Raw genomic sequence first — 12,278 nt, 5'->3', positions numbered from 1 at the left:
GCCATCCTAAGAAAACGAGGGAGGTATTCTGAAACTTCTTTTTCTAGAAAAATAGCAGAAAAATAGCACTGGACCTAACAGTTGCCCTACCTCAGTTCCCCATTCTTAAAAAAAATAAAAATCTGACCATTTATATTCATCAATGCATACAGGTATCACACTGTTTTATGTAGAATGATAAAGAATCCTAAGCCTGGAGGTGGGATTGGGGTCCGCTCTCCACAGTCCCCCTGACTCTGTAACCTTGGAAGAGATGCTCAAGGTCTGTGCAGTTTGGATGCGATGGGAATTGGGATGGAACAAAGCTCTTTCTACTGTGAAACAACCCCCTGAGATGTCCACCCTAGCACCTCCAGAGAAACACTATAAATGCTGCTTTCTGGTCAGCCAAGTGGAGTCAGATCTGAGGGATGCTCCTCCATCCACGATGCAGCTGCCAGTAGACCTTTGACACTGTGGCTCAGCAGAGCACACCTTGCTGTGTTGATCTGTAGGTGAGCTGGCAGAACAAAAGGTCCTCTCAAGGTGAGTGGAAAGGAGGGGAGTAATAGAATCATAGAATGGACAAGTTGGAAGGGACCACAAGGTGCTTCTAGTCCAATTCCCCACACTGAGGGACTTTTTCGCCCAACATGGGGCTTGACCCTGAGATTTAGAGGCTGAGATGGGGAGGGAGGGGCAGTTGCCGGGACCATATTTGGAAGGAGGAGGAGAGCAAGTTACCTCTCCTTCCAAGGAACCTTTGTTGCAATTGGTATGTCCAGCTCTGGTCACTGTAGAGCTGCAAGAGGTGAATGAGAAGATTAGGGTATTTGGTGGTGGAGGAATCAGGTTCCCCGCAGAGAAAGGCTGAGAAAGGCTGGTTTTGATGAAGGAGACATTAGTGGGAAATGTGGCGGGGGGGGGGGGACACACGACAGAAGAATATAGAACCATGTACAGGATGAGGAAAGTGGAGAGCTGCCACCCCCACCAGTTTTGTCAGACTAAATTGGCCCAATGAATTGATGGGTGGGAGAGGAGGAGCAGACAGGAAAGGTCCTCATACAGCAGTGTGCAGGCTGCTTTTTTCATTTTCTTTGGTCAGACACAGGGACCTACACTCTGGCCAAATCCAGCTAGCAGGCTCATCCCCTCCACACAAACACACAATTGTTTTCTTAACATGAAACAGGATTGCTAGGCAAAGGTCCATGTGTCCATGAGGAGCCATGGAGGAAAATGCTGGCCTGTTTTCTTCTTCTTGGCAGGGTCGCAGTGACCTGTTCTCTGGCTGGGTCCAGGAGGAGAATGCCTTTTTCGAATGCCACCCACTTTTATTCCCCCAACTGCATCCTGCTGGGGGTCCCGGGGCTGGAGGCGCTTCACTCCTGGATCTCCATCCCCTTCTGCCTTGGCTACCTGGTTGCTCTCGTGGGCAACTGCACCATCCTCTTCATCATCAAAACAGAAGCCAGCCTCCACCAGACCATGTTCTACTTCCTCTCCGTCCTTCCGGCCATCGACCTGGGCCTCTCCACCTTCACCCTGCCCAAGACGCTGGCCATCTTCTGGTTTGGCCTTGGGGAGATCAGCCATGGGGCCTTCCTGGCTCAGATGTTCTTCATCCACAGCTTCACGGGGATGGAGTCTATCATGCTGCTAGCCATGGCCTTTGACAGGTATGTGGCCATCTGTGACCCTCTGAGATACACCACCATCTTGACCAAGGCAAGGGTAGCCTGGATGTGTGCTGCCGTTGTGCTGAGGACATTCTTATTTGTGCTGCCCATTGCCCTGTTGACTCTCTGCCTGCCCTTTTGCAGCGATCACGTCATCCTTGCCCACACCTACTGTGAGCACATGGGCATCGCCAAGCTGGCCTGTGCTGACATCCGGATCAATATGATTTATGGCTTGTTCACTATTACCATCCTCATGCTTGATGTGGTCTTCATTCTTTTGTCCTGTGTGCTGATCTTGCGGTCTGTTTTCCGGCTCCCCTCCAGCTCAAAGCCTTGGGCACTAGTGGCTCTCATGTTGCAGTCATTTTTGTCTTCTACACTCCTGCCTTCTTCTCCCTCCTCACCCACCGCTTCGGACGCAACATCCCCCAGAGTCTGTCGTGCTGGATGAGGACCCCTGGCCTACACTGACTGGCATCTCCCCAGAGTTTCAGGCAGGGATTTCGTCCAGCCCTTGCAGGAGATGCCAGGGGCTGACAATGGGACATTCTGCATGCCAAGCAGATGCTCTAGGGCTCCCCATATTTCACTAGCCTTTCAATGTTATGCTATTAGCAGTCGTGGAGATTCCACCTGCCTCTTTCGAAAGAACACTCACCTGGTCAATTTAATTAATTAATTATAATAATAATTTATACCCCGCCAATCTGGATGGGTTTCCCCAGCCACTCTTGGTGGCTTCCAACGAAAGATTAAAATACAATAGTCCATCAAACATTAAAAGCTTCCCTAAATATAATAATAACAACAACCATCCATTTTCAGTCCATTGAATTAGCAATTAAGCATTTCTGGACAAGGGAATGGCATACTTTTGTATATTAGTATAAAAAGCATGCACAGGCAAGTATTACTCATTTATGATGAGAATAGGATTTATTTATTTTGAACTTCGCTGGGTTCCTCCTTGGCAGCCAGTGCAATGGTTTCATCAGGGCTAGAACTCAGGACCCGCTGCCTTGAGGGACATCTAAGGGCAGTTGGGCAGGGAAAGGTCTCCCTTGGGAGGTGGTGGACTCTCCTTCCTTGGAGGTTTCCGAGCAGAGATCGGACGGCCATCTGCCATGGATGCTTTAGCTGAGATTCCTGCCTTGCTGGGGTTGGACTAGATGACCCTGGGATCCCCTCCTATCTCTCCACTCCTGAATTCTAGGAGGAGCTTCCTTGCCTCCTGCAAAGCCCTTTTCCCTGCAAGCTCTTCCTCTGGTTTCTGGCCAAGGGAGGGAGATGCTCAGAGTCCAGCCAAGAGCCTCACCCCCAAAAGGATATCTGGGCATTGGCGTAGCGGGGGGGCAGCTGCCCCCCTAAATCCATAAAAAATAATAGAAATCTGAGGTTCTGCCAAGCGAGAAAGGGCTGAGCTGGGTGGACTCTGCATTGCAAGGGTTAAAGGGAAGTGAGCTGCCTTCCTAGAGAGGACAGGAAGCAAGGGGGGGCCAGGTCCTCCAGAGCCAAGGCCCCTCCCTCCCCAGTCCTTTCCTGCAAGGAAGGGGGGTGTTGCTTTGTGTCTCTCCTGCAAGGGCTGCCTCGCTTCCCCCTCCCGGGATCTGGTGAGTCTCCTCTCTCTCCCCCCAGAGGGTGCAGTGGGGAGACGGGGGGGGGGGGGGTCCCAGGGCTGCAGCCGGGGAGGATGCCTGGGGGGCCTGATCCGGGAGGGGCCAGGTCTGCCACACTCTCCTTCCTGGAGATCAGAGGATCCCAAACTCATTTGCCCCCCCCCCTTTCAGAAAAGATCTCCCTTCTTCAAACAAAGGAGTCCCTGGGACTTTAACTCTGTGTGACATCGCTCAGCCTCACTGCACAACAGAGGAAACATCTGCAAATGGTTTTCCAAAGCTGGACGAGGAGGTGGACTAGCCCCCCCTCCAAAAAAAAAAAAGGTGGGAAAGAGAGGCCAGGAATAAAGAGAGGGATCCCAGCCCAGAGTCTGGCTGCTGCATTGGGGACCAGTTTCCCAGTGTCTCCCAGGGCAGCTCCCCACGGAGGCCACTGCAGCAATCCCCTCGCACCCAGAGCAGGGCATCCCAGGACCACATCCTCTCTCTCCCAAAGGGATTGTTGCTGGCAAAGCAGCCGGAAATGGGCGCTGCTACTCACTGAGCCTCCAGGGACCTTGGCATCAATGTCTGTCTGTGTTAAGCTATCTATTAGAATACTAATACTAAATTACCCACCTAAATTTCAAAGGAGATGTCTTTGGCACAACTCCCTTGGCCCTCAGCCGGTTGGCCCTCAGAGCAAAGAAAAAGGGACCCCACCCCAGGAGTCTGTCTGGAGAGCGGCAGAGAGTCCAAGTGCATGAAAAGGAGACAGCAGCAGGGGAGTGGGGGTGGGGGGAAGCAACTCATGAGGACCCCCGGATGAGGACCCCCACTAGAGCCAAGCATCCATTATTCACAAGATACAAATGACTCCCTTGTCAGTCAATTTCGACTTCATGTATTGACTGGAAGGCAGGAGAAACCAGACTGATTCATCTCCCAGAAATCCCTTCAGTTGCCTCCACATTTTGCATTTCTAGAAGGCTAGAGACATATTTCTTCTCCTTTTACTCCTCTTTCCCCCCAAAAAGATGGCTCATGGACTGGAATGCGGTGCAGTCCAGCCCTAGTTCCCAGCAAGACGTATCCATGCTTGCTCAGGGAACCTTTTTCTTCTCCTGATATTAGACAACTTTTGTAACAGAACAATGTCTTTGCTTTGTAGGATTTGCTAGAGCTTCTCATTAAGACAGACAGAACTTGGCAGAAGACCAAAGGGTTCCTTCCCATCTCTCAGAGGCTTCCTGAGAGCACAGATGGATGAGCGAGACACAGCTGGCCCTGGAGCAGGAAGAGGCCATGACATCCAAACTGGGAGCAGTGGGGGATTCTGGGAAAACTCTGTGCAGAAGATCCTGGGTGAGGAGGACACCCTCCGTTCAGAGGTGCAGAGCCAGCAGGTGAGGCAATTCTGCTGCCAGGAGGACAAAGGACCCCGAGAGGTTTGCAGCCGATTCTACCACCTTGACCGTCAGTGGCTGAAGCCAGAAAGGCACACGAAAGCTGAGATGCTGGACCTGGTGATCTTGGAGCAGTTCCTGGCTGTCCTTCCACCGGAGATGGAGAGCTGGGTGAGGGACTGTGGAGTGGAGACCAGTTCCCAGGCGGTGGCCCTGGCCGAAGGTTTCCTCCTGAGTCAGGCAGAGGAGAGAAAGCAGGTGAGAGAGACTTTCCTCTGGATACTCCCAAGGGGCTCCAAACAGGATGGAGAACATCCCATAATGCTCTACTGTTGGCCCATCCGTTTTCTGAGAAGACATCCATGGAATGAGATCTAACACCCTGAATGTTTTTGACTTTGTCATTCTTTTACTAATATTTCTCCCCATTCTGTTTTGAATCCTTGTTTTTTTTCAGGGGAATGATCTCTTTGCAGAAATGGACCTGGATTCCTGTGAGGCAGAGAGGCCTCCGTTGGAAACCAGAGAGAGGCCACTGGGTAAGGGGGAAGGTGGTGTTTCTCTGTTTGGTCTCATTCTGTTGGTTTTCCAACTCATCTGAGGGTTCTTTGTCACGGCTAAAAATTGGCCTCTGTTTCTTTAATGCTTAAAAAGCTGGGTCAGCATGAGTCAGCGGCCTGCACCGGGTTGTATATATAGAGTGAGAAATGTTAGTTTGGTTTGGGTTGGTTGGTTGGTGAAAGCTGGTAGTGTTGATGTGTGTACAGTGGTCAGTCGCTTTTGTGTACAGTTGGTCAGTCACTTTTGCAGAAAGGCTTTTAAGAATAAAAGCGGAAAGCACCCTGCAAGGATACTCTTCTTGTGGACTCTTTTATGCCAACAAGGGTCCGAGGACCAGGCTGAGGCAACAAAGGGAGGTCAGAACCCCCCTTTTTTTCCCAAACAATGACAGGTTATGGGCCCAGTGTTTCTGAGCTTGTGCAGAGTGCAAAACGACTGACAGCATCTGAGCAGGGAGCTGGTGAGTCCTGATGGTGTATGGAGCCAGTGGCTGTGCGTTGGAGCAGTTGGTGGCAAGCTGTAACTGTCTGCAGTGACGCTGGGGCAGCTAGGATCTGAGGATCAGGAAAGCACTCAGCATCGGCTACTGGAACAGTCTGAACTCCTAGAGGACCACAGTAGGCGACTCACAGAGCAGCTACACCAGTACTCTGCAAGGATACTCTTCTCGGGGACTCTTTTATGCCAACAGAACCTTTTTTTTTTATACAAACACTGATATTCTTTTCATCTTGTTTTGCGGGGAGACAGTTGGGAACAAGGGTCCAGAGGAGGGGAGATGGGTTTCTACACATCTAACATATGAAATGGGCACAAACCTCCAAATGCTTTGAGCAGGTAAGGCTTTCTGAAAGGTCCATCTGTAGTTAGAGATGCCCTGATTCACCTGTGAGAGTAGTAGGCACTCCTGGCGTCCTGTTTACATTTTTTCTCTTGCAGGTGACAGAATGATGCCAGCAAAACCTCCTGATCCGCCTTTTCATGGGGGCAGAAGGGAAGCAGCGGCTGTAGAACCAGATCAGGTCAGGGGAAGCTGCCTTGTGGGGACAGAGGCCGAGGGATGGAGCAATGTCATGGACTGGTTGGGCACAGAGGAATGGTGGGAGGAAGCAGCTGGGGAACCAGGAAGGGAAGATGGCTCAGAGCCCAAGGAGTGGAGGTGGAAGAAGGATGAGAGGTCAGAGGGAGAAACCTGGGAAGAGGAGGTGTCAGAAGCTGAAGGGGTAGCAGGGCTTAGTGAGCTGGGAGACACTGTGGCAGAATGCAGTGCAGAATCAGAGGCAAAAGAGGAAGGAGGCGAGTGGGAGAGGAAAGTCGAGAGGCAGAGGTGAGTCAGGAGAAGGAGGAGCCATCGGTGGCTCCCTCTCCTTCTGCCAGAAGCCACCCTCCCTGCTTGTCTCTCAGAGCCAGGAGACCCCCTGCGTTGCAGGAATCTCTGCTAGATTATGCAAACTTACAGACCCTCTGGGAATGAGCTGCTGTTCTCATGAGGCCCGAAATTCAGCCAAGTCTGTGAATACCGTGTTCTTGGTAAGAAAGTGTGAACTCCAGCTGTGTACTGTGGGATTTCCTACCCATAGAACTCTGACACCAGCCTTCTGAATTTCGCCAGTAGGATTCATCTGTAGTTGCAGTTTTCATGGAATCCTAGAGTTGAAAGGGACCCCAAGGGTCATCAAGTCCAACCACCTGCGTTGCTAGATCTTCCAAGACAGATGGCCATTCAAAATTGTTGCTGTTGTTGATGTTTAGTCGTTTAGTCGTGTCCGACTCTTCGTGACCCCATGGACCAGAGCACGCCAGGCGCTCCTGTCTTCCACTGCCTCTTGCAGTTTGGTCAGACTCATGTTTGTAGCTTCGAGAACACCATCCAACCATCTCGTCCTCTGTCGTCCCCTTCTCCTTGTGCCCTCCATCTTTCCCAACAACAGGATCTTTTCCAGGGAGTCTTCTCCTCTCATGAGGTGGCCAAAGGATTGGAGCCTCAACTTCATGATCTGTCCTTCCAGTGAACACTCTGGGCTGATTTCCTTAAGAATGGATACGTTTGATCTTCTTGCAGTCCATGGGACTCTCAAGAGTCTCCTCCAGCACCATAACTCAAAAGCATCAATTCTTCGGTGATCAGCCTTCTTTATGGTCCAGCTCTCACTTCCATACATCACTGCTGGGGAGACCATGGCTTTAACTATACAGACCTTTGTTGGTAAGGTGATGTCTCTGCTTTTTAAGATGCTGTCTAGGTTTGCCATCGCCTTTCTCCCAAGGAGCAGGCGTCTTTTAATTTTGTGACTGCTGTCACCATCTGCAGTGATCATGGATCATGGAGTGGCCATGATCTTCGTTTTTCTGGTATTGAGCTTCAGACTATATTTTGCGCTCTCCTCTTTCACCCTCATTAAAAGGTTCTTTAATTCCTCCTTACTTTCTGCCATCAAGGTTGTGTCATCTGCATATCTGAGGTTGTTGATATTTCTTCCGGCGATCTTAATTCCGGCTTGGGATTCATCCAGCCCAGCCTTTCGCATGATGAATTCTGCATATAAGATAAATAAGCAGGGAGACAATATACAGCCTTGTCGTACTCCTTTCCCAATTTTGAACCAATCAGTTGTTCCATATCCAGTTCTAACTGTAGCTTCTTGTCCCACATTGAGATTTTTCACGAGACAGATGAGTTGATCAGACATTCCCATTTCTTTAAGAACTTGCCATAGTTTGCTGTGGTCGACACAGTCAAAGGCTTTTGCATAGTCAATGAAGCAGAAGTAGATGTCTTTCTGGAACTCTCTAGCTTTCTCCATAATCCAGCGCATGTTTGCAACTTGGTCTCTGGTTCCTCTGCCCCTTCGAAATCCAGCTTGCACTTCTGGGAGTTCTCGGTCCACATACTGATTAAGCCTGCCTTGTAGAATCTTAAGCATAACCTTGCTAGCGTGTGAAATGAGTGCAGTTGTGCGGTAGTTGGAGCATTCTTTGGCACTGCCTTTCTTTGGGATTGGGATGTAGACTGATCTTCTCCAATCCTCTGGCCACTGCTGAGTTTTCCAAATTTGCTGGCATATTGAGGGTAGCACCTTAACAGCATCATCTTTTAAAATTTTAAATAGTTCAGCTGGAATATCATCACTTCCACTGGCCTTGTTATTAGCAGTGCTTTCTAAGGCCCATTTGACTTCACTCTCCAGGATGTCTGGCTCAAGGTCAGCAACCACACTACCTGGGGTGTACGAGACATCCATATCTTTCTGGTATAGTTCCTCTGTGTATCTGTGTATTCTTGCCACCTCTTCTTGATGTCTTCTGCTTCTGTTAGGTGCTTTCCACTTTTGTCTTTTATTATGGTAATCTTTGTACGAAATGTTCCTTTCATATCTCCAATTTTCTTGAACAGATCTCTGGTTTTTCCCATTCTATTGTTTCCCTCTATTTCTTTGCATTGCTCGTTTAAGAAGGCCTTCTTGTCTCTCCTTGCTATTTTTTGGAAATCTGCATTCAATTTCCTGTATCTTTCACTATCTCCCTCGCATTTTGCTTGCCTTCTCTCCTCCGCTATTTGTAAGGCCTCGTTGGACAGCCACTTTGCTTTCTTGCATTTCCTTTTCATTGGGATGATTTTAGTTGCTGCCTCTTGTATAATGTTACGAGCCTCCATCCATAGTTCTTCAGGCACTCTATCCACCAAATCTAAATCCTTAAACCTGTTCCTCACTTCCACTATGAATTCATAAGGGATTTGACTTAGATTGTATCTTACCTGTCCAGTGGTTTTTCCTACTTTCTTCAGTTTAAGCTTGAATTTTGCTATAAGAAGCTGATGATCTGAGCCACAGTCAGCTCCAGGTCTTGTTTTTGCTGACTGTATAGAGCTTCTCCATCTTTGGCAGCAGAGAATATAATCAATCTGATTTTGATGCTGCCCATCTGGTGATGTCCATGTGTAGAGTCGTCTCTTGTGTTGTTGGAAAAGAGTGTCTGTGATGACCAGCTTGTTCTCTTGGCAGAACTCTATTAGCCTTTGCCCTGCTTCGTTTTGAACTCCAAGGCCAAAATTGCCAGTTGTTCCTTTTATCTCTTGACTCCCTACTTTAGCATTCCAATCCCCTATAATGAGAAGAACATCCTTCTTTGGTGTCATTTCTATAAGGTGTTGTAAGTCTTCATAGAATTGGTCAATTTCAGTTTCTTCAGCGCCAGTGGTTGGTGCATAAACTTGGATTACTGTGATGTTAAAAGGTCTGCCTTGGATTCGTATCGAGATCATTCTATCATTTTTGAGATTGCGTCCTAGTACAGCTTTTGCCACTCTTTTGTTGACTATGAGGGCCACTCCATTTCTTTTACAGGATTCTTGCCCACAGTAGTAGATGTGATGGTCATCCGAACTGAATTCGCCCATTCCCATCCATTTTAGTTCACTGATGCCCAGGATGTCAATATTTATTCTTGCCATCTCATTTTTGACCACATCCAACTTACCAAGGTTCATGGTACTTACATTCCAGGTTCCTATGCAATATTTTTCTTTACAGCATTGGACTTTCCTTTCGCTTCCAGGCATATCCGCAACTGAGCGTCCTTTCGGCTTTGGTCCAGCCGCTTCATCAGCTCTGAATCTACTTGTACTTGTCCTCTGCTCTTCCTCAGTAGCATGTTGGACGCCTTCCGACCTGAGGGGCTCATCTTCCAGCGTCATAACTTTTATATGCCTGTTGTCTTTGTCCATGGAGTTTTCTTGGCAGGGATACTGGAGTGGCTTACCGGTTCCTGCTCCAGGTGGATCACGTTTGGTCAAAACTCTCCACTATGACCTGTCCATCTTGGGTGGCCCTGCACCACATAGCTCATAGCTTTTCTGAGTTATTCAAGCCCCTTCGCCATGGCAAGGCAGTGATCCATGAAGGGGGCCATCCAAAATAGGCTTATATTATTTCTAGACTGATCACTGAATGCAAAAATTGGTTTCTAAGCAGTGGACAAATGAGAACAAATAGTGGCCTGGATTCACCTAACCAGCGCCATCCGCTGGAAAATGGAGCCTGCCCCCCATTCCTCCCCTCCCCCTCTCCATGCCCCCATGAACCCCTTGAATTTGGCCCTAGGGCATTGGGAGGGAACCTCCCCAGAACAACTCACGAGGAGAGGAGAAAGTGGATCCTTCCATCGGGGAAACTGGAATGCTTGCGTAGGCAGAGTGACTTGAAAACCACAAGGTGGAGTACCACCTATTTGCACAAAGACGGATACCCATAATTAAAAGGCAGAATAAAATAAGCATCCATAAATAAAATGTGCAGCTAGCAATCCTATTGAAACAACACCGCAACCCAGCCAGATGGGCGGGGTATAAATAATAAATTATTATTATTATTATTATTATTATTATTATTATTATTATTATTATTTACAGGAAGGAAACAACAGAGCATTGTGTAGCAGATCATATTTCTGCTGTCTCAGAGGAGGACATTTCCCTTTTTCTTTTAGGGTCCAGTCTGCTTTGAAGATGTCACCATTCGTTTCACGGACGAGGAGTGGGCGTTCCTGGATCCTGACCAGAGAGCTCTGCATCAGGACGTCATGGAGGAGACTCGTGGGATCGTGGCCTCTCTTGGTAAGGCTCCCTGTGGGATCATCATATCAGCCTGGAAATTCAAAACATACCTCTATGGAACCAACCTCATATATTTTCACAGAGCTCAACAGTGCCCCCTATAACACCTGGGAACCTAACACCCCCACAATAAACAGTAACTTACAGTTTTTTCTTTGAACAATCTTCCTCAAATTATTCCTTTTCCTACCACGATCAGGCTGCTCTGAACTGCCCAGGCCATCTTAAATGTCAGCTTCAGAATTGTTAGGAAAGATAAGTTGTGAGCTTTAGAGCTTACAGGGTTAACAGCTCAGAATGTCCTGCATCTGGGGAGGATCTTTCTCAACATCCAGGAAAGCTGTTTCTTCGTTCTTTCTGACTTTCGTTTTCTGCTGAGACATGGAAGACGCAACGTCTGCATCTTCCGATGGTTTATCTTGCTGAACATACAATAAAGCTTTCTAATTTAGAGGAACAGCAGTGTATTGGACTCTGAGTTCTGCAAGCTCACACACACAAGCAGCACTCACTGTGCCGCTCTGCTACAAGTCCAGGAAATGTGGAGCTTCAGGTTTTCTGTTTTTGTTTTTGCTCCTGTCAGTCTTGGGTTGACCAAAGAAACAACTGACAATGGAGATGGAGGGGATGCTATGGTTGGGCCAAACAAAATTCATCCCAGAGAGCTGTGGAAACGTACCGGACACCACATACGTAGCTTCAGGTTTTCTGGTTTTGTATTTGCTCCTGTCAGTCTTGGGTTGATCAAAAACATTAGGAAGAACTTCCTGACAGTAAGAGCTGTTTGACAGTGGAATTTGCTGCCAAGGAGTGTGGTGGAGTCTCCTTCTTTGGAGGTCTTTAAGCAGAGGCTTGACAACCATATGTCAGGAGTGCTCTGATGGTGTTTCCTGCTTGGCAGGGGGTTGGACTCGATGGCCCTTGTGGTCTCTTCCAACTCTATGATTCTATGAAAGAAATGACTGACAATGGAGATGGAGGGGATGCCATGGTTTGGCCAAACAAAATTCATCCCAGAGAAGAGCTAGACTTATTGAATCTCAGGTAGTAGTAGCAGTGATGATGATGATGATGATGATGATGATGATGAAGATGGTTTACAAACTTAATCTTTTCCAGAACAGAACTGTTCTCAAATCAATGTAACACTGTAGTAGAATCATAGAATCATAGAGTTGGAAGAGACCACAAGGGCCATCGAGTCCAACCCCCTGCCAAGCAGGAAACACCATCAGAGCACTCCTGACATATGGTTGTCAGGCCTCTGCTTAAAGACCTCCAAAGAAGGAGACGCCACCACACTCCTGGGCAGCAAATTCCACTGTCGAACAGCTCTTACTGTCAGGAAGTTCTTCCTAATGTTTAGGTGGAATCTTCTTTCTTGTAGTTTGGATCCATTGCTCCGTGTCCGCTTCTCTGGAGCAGCAGAAAACAACCT

The 12,278-nt window shown here is 48.3% G+C and overlaps 2 protein-coding genes and 1 pseudogene across 9 annotated transcripts in view; 2 read left to right on the top strand and 1 right to left on the bottom strand.

The window, feature by feature from the left end:
• LOC114595223 (uncharacterized) overlaps positions 1-12,278 on the bottom strand; it is a 646,585-nt gene that overhangs the window by 349,819 nt on the left and 284,488 nt on the right. The gene's annotated exons all lie outside the window — the stretch shown is intronic.
• LOC144327580 (uncharacterized) overlaps positions 1-12,278 on the top strand; it is a 290,636-nt gene that overhangs the window by 270,478 nt on the left and 7,880 nt on the right. For 2 of the 8 annotated variants that reach the window (XM_077927830.1, XM_077927829.1), the window contains exons 2-5: positions 4,431-4,923; positions 5,123-5,204; positions 6,166-6,248; positions 10,714-10,840. The exons of 1 other annotated variant lie outside the window; for it this stretch is intronic. In XM_077927830.1, the coding sequence (XP_077783956.1) occupies positions 4,522-4,923; positions 5,123-5,204; positions 6,166-6,248; positions 10,714-10,840 (694 nt within the window). In that variant the 5' untranslated portion in view covers positions 4,431-4,521. 5 more of the 8 variants (XM_077927828.1, XM_077927831.1, XM_077927833.1 and 2 more) reach the window with 5 other exon arrangements.
• Positions 1,291-2,135, top strand: LOC114589665 (olfactory receptor 52E4-like; annotated as a pseudogene).

Source organism: Podarcis muralis, chromosome 4 (assembly GCF_964188315.1).
Source record: "Podarcis muralis chromosome 4, rPodMur119.hap1.1, whole genome shotgun sequence".
NCBI lineage: Eukaryota > Metazoa > Chordata > Lepidosauria > Squamata > Lacertidae > Podarcis > Podarcis muralis.
The sequence above is the reverse complement of the archived record's forward strand: the minus strand, read 5'-3'. Positions and strand labels throughout refer to the sequence as shown.